General features: G+C 44.5%; 1 protein-coding gene across 1 annotated transcript in view; it reads left to right on the forward strand.

The window, feature by feature from the left end:
- The first annotated feature begins 6,169 nt into the window (after positions 1–6,169).
- Positions 6,170–7,878, forward strand: part of LOC101994726 (aldehyde oxidase 1) — a 52,139-nt gene continuing 50,430 nt past the window's right edge. The window contains exon 1 of the mRNA XM_005366346.1: positions 6,170–6,486. Within this exon, the coding sequence (XP_005366403.1) occupies positions 6,445–6,486 (42 nt within the window). The 5' untranslated portion in view covers positions 6,170–6,444. The remainder of the gene's footprint in view (positions 6,487–7,878) is intronic.

Raw genomic sequence — 7,878 nt, forward strand, 5'->3', positions numbered from 1 at the left:
GAACTTCTTCTGTTGAGAATTCTCTGTTCAGCTCAGTGCCCCATTTTAAAATTGGGTTGATTAGCCTTTTACGGTCTAGTTTCTTGAGTTCTTTATATATTTTGGAGATCAGACCTTTGTCAGTCCAGCAAAACTTTCAATCACCATAGACAGACAAAACAAGATATTCCATGACAGAACCAGATTTAACCAATACCTAGCCACAAACCCAGCCCTACACAAAGTACTAGAAGGAAAACTTCAATTCAAGGAAGTTGGCTACATCCACAAAAACATAGACAATAGATGATCTCACAGCAGCATATCCCAAAGAAGGGAAAAAGAAAACCCCCACACAATAACATCACCAACAACAAAAACTAAATTAACAGGATATAGGAATCACTGGTGGTCACTAATATCCCTTAATATAAATGGACTCAACTCACCTGTAAAAAGACACAGGCCAACAGATTGGATATGAAAATGAAATCCATCCTTCTGCTGCGTACAAGAAACACACCCCAACCTCAAAAACAGACATCACATCAGAGTAAAGGGTAGAGAAAAAAAAATTCCAATCAAATGGGCCTAAAAAACAAGCTGGTGTAGCTATCCTAATATCTAACAAAATAGACTTCAAATTAAAATCAATTAAAAGAGACAAAGAAGGACATTTCATATTAGTTACAAGAAAAATTCATCAAGAGAAATTTCAATATTGAATATCTATTCCCCAAATACAGGGCACCCTCATATGTCAAAGAAACACTTCTAAAGCTTGAATCATACATTAAACCCCACACACTCATAGGGGAAGACTTCAACACTCCCCTCTCACAACTGGACAGGTCAATCAGACAAAAAATTAACATAAAAATAAGGGAACTAAGAGTTGTTATGACTCAAATGGCCTTAACAGACAGTTATAGAGTATTCCATCCAAATATATAAAAATATATCTTCTTCTCAGCACCTCATGAAACTTTCTCAAAACAATACAAACTTCAACATATACAAAATAATTGGAATAACCCCTTGTATCTTAATGGATTACCATGGCTTAAAATTAAAATTCAACAGCAACACTAATTCTAGAAAGCCCACAAACACACGTTGAAATTAAACAATGCTCACCTGAAGTATCAATGGGTCAAGGAAGAAATAAAGGCTTCCTAAAATTTGATGAAAATGACCACACAACATAACCAAATTTATGGAACACAAGGAAAGCAGTGTTAAGCGGAAAGATCATAGCACTAAACGCCTACATAAAGAAGCTGGAAAAAATCCCACACTAGTGAATTAACAGAACATTTGAAAACTTTAGAACAAACTTACCCAGGAAAATTAGACTGCAGGAAATAATCAAATTGAGAACTGAAATCAACAAATTAGAAACAAAGTAAACAATACAAAGAATCAATGAGACAGAGAGTTAATTCTTCGAGAAAATCAACAAAATAGACAAACTTTTACCCAAACTAACCAAAAGGCAGAGAGGATATCCAAATTAACAAAATCAGAAATGAAAAGGGGGACATAACAACAGACATGGAGGAAATCCAGAGAATTAGTAGGCCATATTTCAAAAACCTGTACTCCACAAAATTGGAAAACTTAAAGGAAATAAGCAAATTTCTGGATAAATTTTATTTACCAAAATTAAATCAAGACCAGATAAGTAAATTAAATAGACCTATAACTGCTGAAGAAATATAAACAGTCATCAAAAGTCTCCCAACCAAAAAAAGTACAGGACCATATGGTTTCAGCTCAGAATTCTACAAGATTTTCAAAGAAGAACTAATACCAATACTCCTCAAATTATTCCACACAATAGAAACAGAAGGAACATTGCCAAACTCTTTTTATGAAGCTATAATTACCCTGATACCCAAACCACATAAAGACATCACAAAGAGAATTACAGACCAATTTCACTCATGAACATTGATGCAAAAATACTAAATAAAATACTGGCAAATCAAATCCAAGAACACATGAGAAAAATCATCCACCATGACTAAGTTGGCTTCATCCCAGAGATGCAGGGATCGTTCAATGTATGAAAATCTGTCAATTTCAATCCACCATATAAACAAACTGAAAATAAGAACCACACATGTCATATGTATTCTCATAAGTGATTTTAGACATAAAGCAAAAAAAAAAAAATCTTACAATGCCCAATCCCAGAGAACCTAGACAACAATGAGGGCCCTAAGAGAGACATACATAGATCTAATCTATATGGGAAGTAGAAAAGGACAAGATCGCCTGTGTAAACTGGGACCATGGGGACCATGGGAAAGGGTTGAAGGGGAGGGGGGAGAAAGGGAGGGGAGCAGAGAAAACTGTGTAGCTCAATAAAAATTCATAAAACTTTCTATACTGGCAACTGAATTGCTTTTAGCATGCTTAGGTCCCCTGGTGTGAAAGTATCCACTCAGTCAAAGAAACCTTTGTTCTTGCAGTCAGATCTACGTACAGCCAGTCCCCTACAATTATCCTTAATGACTGGCAGGACACCAGACAAGGAAAAGAGCCCTGCCAACAGACCACATAAGAACCTCAAAAGACAGACATTGAGCAGGAGAGACAGCTTGTCTGTCCTTACTGATAAACCGGTCAGGGAAGCCCTGAATTCTCTACCAAAGGACTCAGGAAGGTGCAATCCACTGGCCTTTGCCCTCCCTAACAAGCTATTCATATTGTGAATTTACCTTTCACCTTGTTTTTAACTGACACAAGATCTTAGCCTAAGAAATTAACTATGTATGCCTCTACCTTTTCCTTGGGATAGCGAGCCACTAACAATGGCATCTTTTGCTGGAGGGAAAGAGAGCAGGGAGAACTTGCAGACATAGTTTTGAGTTCTAGGCAGCTCCGTCTGCAGCTAAGCTAGCGTCTCTCCAGCCGTATGAGCTCCAAAATTAATGACGTTTAAAGTCAAAGCAAATGAAGCTGAACAGTTTTTATTTTCCTTGACTATGAATCCCCAGCCATTCACAGCGTTTCTTCTCTAAATAGCGTGTCTGTCTCCTTACAGTGTTTGCTAGTGGTGGAAATAGCGTCTCCGTCCTGTTCCTAATTTCTGTGAGACTGCCTGTCTTGACGAAGGTGGGGTTGCGGCCAGAGAACCCATATTGTGATCACATCGCAGCATAAACTTAGTATTTGAATGGTTTTTGAAATCTCAATTGGTACTGACTTTGTCAAATGCTGCTTAGCGCTGATAGAAATTTGATTGGCACCCAAGCAAGAGATAAAATGTGTAATTACTTTTGTTGTGGTCTAAAGAACTAAGAAGGCAAGCGGGGTGGTCCTGGAGTCCCACAGACTTGTCTCCAGGAAGCGCTATCCCAAGGAAAAGGTCTCCAGTTCGCTAATCAGTAACTTTTCTCTAGATTATACAATCCACGTGATCAGATCTTCAGATAAGCCAAAGGGAGAGCCAAGCACTTGTGAGACTTGCTAATACAAGTGAAATCATGGTTTATTGGGGGGCTTCTGAGTTCCAGGCTCAGTACCCCATCAGGGCTCAGAACAGGACACTTACAGTAAGTGAAAAGGGGGGAAAAAAGATCTGAGGACGGACAAATCTACTCTAACATGTTTAACTTCTCTGAGGTGTGACATAGAAAAGGTGGAAGAAAGAAATGCCGAGGTAGGCTTGGGAGAGGGCTCAGGTTAAGAGCAGTGCCTGTTCTTCCAAAAAGAACAGTTCTTCCTGGGTTCAATTCCCAGCAACCACTTGATGGCTCACAACCATCCACAATGAGACCTGGTGCCCTCTTCTGGCCTTCAGGCTTACGTGCAGACACAACACTGTATGTATAATAAACACATCTTAAAACACTGCAAGGTTTAGAGCATGAGCCCCAGGTCTGTTGTTGCCGGTTTCCCAGAACAAGCATGATGACCCTGGTCTGCCAGTGGTTGCTAAAGGAGCAGGGAAGGAAGGAGTCTGAGTAACATTAATAGCGCACTGGTCTAGGACCTCAGTGCACTGATACAACAAAAACACCCATAGATTTATATATGTATAGTCTTCAAACACAGGCTGTCCCCGTCTCAGCTTCCAAAGGCTGGAAGAATTACAACCAAACTCCACTTTTTAATAGCCGCCAGCCATCATGTCAACTCCGACTTTACACTTTCCTGTATGCTATAAAGACTAACGATTTCTGCTCTTTGCTGGCTGACCTCGTGTGAACTCCTGTCAACGGGGGGGCACAGAGGAGAGAAGTTGCAAGGGCAAAGGGCTTCACTCGCTCCTTCCCAAGTGCTGGCATTTGTCAGCCCTTCCCTAGTAATGCCCAACAGCACCAATTTGTTCTCAGCCTGCTCCAGCAATCCCAGGTTCAGCCTGATGCTCAGTCTGGAGCTGCGTACCTCACTCAGAGGCTGCAGCCTGCCTTCCCACACGTCCCCTCCTCCCTCTTGGCCCACCTCCCAAATCTCAGGTCCTGCCCCTGAAATGCCCCCTCCTGAGGTGTTGACAAAGACTGGGCAGTGCCCTCCCTCAGAGGTTCCCAGATCCAACCCCTTCCCTCTGATACCACAGTTGTTTCTTGCACATTGCTGGAAGGGTGCAACGTGATAGAAGCTCATAGAAAAGATTTTGACAATATCCAGAAAATTTACATACACAGCTACTGTTTGTTTCTGCAGCCCCACATTTGGGAAACCATCAGAAATTCTCTCAGGCAACTGTCAGGGAGCCACGGTTTGTAACAGCAAGCAAGCGCAGCAAAAGCATCGCGTGCATTGCATCCCACCAGAACAAAAATCTGAGCAACTGCCAGTGGGTGGCAGCCATTGGGAAACCCTGTGAGATGAGAGCATCTTTTACTAAGTCCGTGAGCGCAGAGGGATGACTGGCGTGGGAAAAGATTGTCAGTTTGCATTCTCAGCAGAATATGCTCTATGGATAAGACTTAACGCCCAACAGTTTTATTGGTGCAGCAATACGGATGTTCTTGTTTTTAAATAAATCTATGGACAAAATAAAGCAAATAGCTTGGCTTTTTCTAGATTGTGTGTTATGTGTTTGTGTAAGTGTGTGTGTATGTATGTGTGTATGTGTGCATGCCTGTGTGTTATGTGTTTGTGTGTGTGCATGTGTGTGTTGTGTGTGTGCATGTGTATGTGTTATATGTATGTGTGCATGCCTGTGTGTATTATGTGTTATGTGCACACCTGGGGTCCTGGGACGTCAGAAGAAGGAAATCGGATTCCCTACAACTGGATGGATACAACAGTTATGGATGACTGTGGGCGTTGGGAATTGAACCGGGTCTTCTATTGGGGTAACAAGTGCTCCTAATCACTGAGCCGTCTCCCCAGCTTCTATCAAACAAAGCATTTTTCAAAAAAAAGGAAAAGCATGCCAGGTGTGGTGGAGCACACCTTTAAACCCAGCACTCAGGAAGCATAAGCTGATGTCTGTCAGTACAAGGTTAGTAAATTTCAAACTAGCCATAGCTACATAGTGAGACTCTGCCCCAGGGAAAGGACAGAAGGAGGAAGGAAGGAAGGAAGGAAGGAAGGAAGGAAGGAAAAAAATGTGTGTGTGTGTGTGTGTGTGTGCACACGCGTGCGTATGCATGTGTGTTCACGTACTTTGTGTCTACTGATGCATTTAAGCACAAAACACTGCACCTGAAGTTTTCTTGCCGACACACAGGAAGCCAGGAGGTGCTAAGTACTCACCACTAAAGCCCCTGGAGCTCTGGAGATGTGGGTTATTCTCTTCTATGTACAAACTTGGCAAGTTTCCCAATAACAATGTGGTGTAGCCCAGCACTCGGGAGGCAGAGGCAGGCGGAGATCTGTGAGGCTAGGCGATCTACTAAGAGACAGCCAAAGCTACACCGAGAAGCCCTATCTGGGAAAGAGGGGGAAGATGTGTTTGCAGGAACAACATCATCTAGGATGGTGCACTAAGTGAGACAAAGTATGAAAACGATTTTGATCTCAGTTGAGATTTCCCAAATTTTATAATGTAAGAGATGGACCAAAAGTTGCCCTCAGAGCGCAGGTTTTTAAGTATGTAGGTAAGATTTTTTTCCTAGTAAATAAATGTGGCTGTTTGCCTTTAAGGGCACTGTTCTCTAGGAAGTGACTCAGCACTACAGACAGCCTGACCTCCCCCTAAACAAGCAGAGAAGATTCAAATGAGCAGGAAGCCATTTCCAATGAGGAAGCCTTGGCACCAGCTACCGGGACCTCCTTTGCCTGCAGCGCTGTTGTGAAGCAAAATTGAAAAGATGCTGCAAGATTTCCGTGTGTCACTTGCTTGGCACGCTCCATAGGTGTCCCGAAAGTTTTCTGGTTAGGAACTGGGCAGCACCAGCTCTTCCAGAACTTTCTGGGCGGGCAAGCCCCTCCCCTCGTCTCAGGCAACTTATTCTCTCTGGTTCTGGTGCTGCCCAGGACCTGCTGGGAACCTCTGGAGCCATGGAGCCCACGCAGCTGCTCTTCTTCGTGAATGGCAGGAAGGTGAGAGCCCGGGGGCTGCCCACGCAGGTGCCTGGTCCTTTCTCATCCTGTCCCTGCTTTCCCTGAGACCTTGGTGCAGGTGAATTTGCCTCCCCGACCTGCACACAGGAGACTAAAGGTCTAAAGGGCAAGTTTCAGAATTGCCTGAATCCCAGGGCCTCTTCCTTCCCAACATCCCCTTTCCATGGCCATAGCAGGACACCCTAGCCCAGCCCCTCCAGCACTGTGAATCCAGCCCTTCCCACCCTCAAAGCCCCGGCTAACAGCATCTTCCAGCCCCGATTCTCCGCTTGTCCGGGGAGCCATTCCCACTTTGACAGGACCACAGTGATGCGCTGATTCAAGCTTCCCTGTTCTTTCTCAGAGGAAGCCCTGATTTGTGAAGTCAAAGCAAGTTCCTGGCACAGCCCAGCTTGCCAGAGCCAGGCTCTAGGGACGCTGCTGACTGCAGCAGTTCGTTTTATTTTACTTGTGTGTGTGCTTTGACTCCGAGGACCTTTACGACTGTTCCAAGCAAAGCCTGTTGCTTGCAGACAGCAAAGTCCCTGAGCATCATTTAAAGCCGAGGTCTGTCAGTGAGCTGGCTTACTCGGAGTGTTCTCGGTAAACACCGATGGCGCACTGACGGGGTGGGCAGAGCCCTGCTGTCCACAGTGACAGTGTTCCTCTGTTTGGGTCCCCTGTGGCTCCTGCATTTGGCTATGGACAAACAGAGCCCCTGCCCTGGCTGGCACTGGCTGAGCCTTAGGAAGCCACGGGAGGTTTAGCACCAGACTTTCGTGTGTCTGTTCTGAGGCCGTGAGTTGATTCAGACAGTTGTGGGTTTGTAAAGTGTTTTCTCGAAGCACAGGATCTCTGAAATTATACAAGCCCTACTAAAAATCTTCTTGTCCCTTCCCCTCACTTTATGGGCCTCACATGGGATAAGATGGATCCTTCATGAGCTCCATTAGGACTCCAAGTGACCAGCGTGAGGGGAAGCTAGGCTAATGGGGTGAAAGGGTTGCCTCGCTCCTTCGTGTTTTCTTTTGCATAGCAGAATAAGCACGGGGAGTCTTCTGTCCACACTAAACAAGCAGGGGTCCCCTTACATGCCTGCTGCTCACCGAGGTGGCCTCAGGGAGCCCACTCCTTTACTAACGGGGGAGGGGGGGCATGCTTCTTACTGCACAAGAAGTGATCATGAATATTCAATCTGTGGTTTTGTCTATCATATGCCAAACTGTGTTTGGGTTTCTGGGATACAGCGAACCACAGAAGTGATGAGGCCCCTGCCCCGTGTGGAGTTAACATGTCCTGGGGTAACAGCTGACGTGCATATAAGGAAATGGAGAGAGTGTGCTGTCGGGTGGTGACAGCGCTGGGGTGAGAACACTGAGACGGAGCCGGGCG

The sequence above is a fragment of the Microtus ochrogaster genome, unplaced genomic scaffold (genome assembly GCF_000317375.1).
Source record: "Microtus ochrogaster isolate Prairie Vole_2 unplaced genomic scaffold, MicOch1.0 UNK8, whole genome shotgun sequence".
Lineage (NCBI taxonomy): Eukaryota > Metazoa > Chordata > Mammalia > Rodentia > Cricetidae > Microtus > Microtus ochrogaster.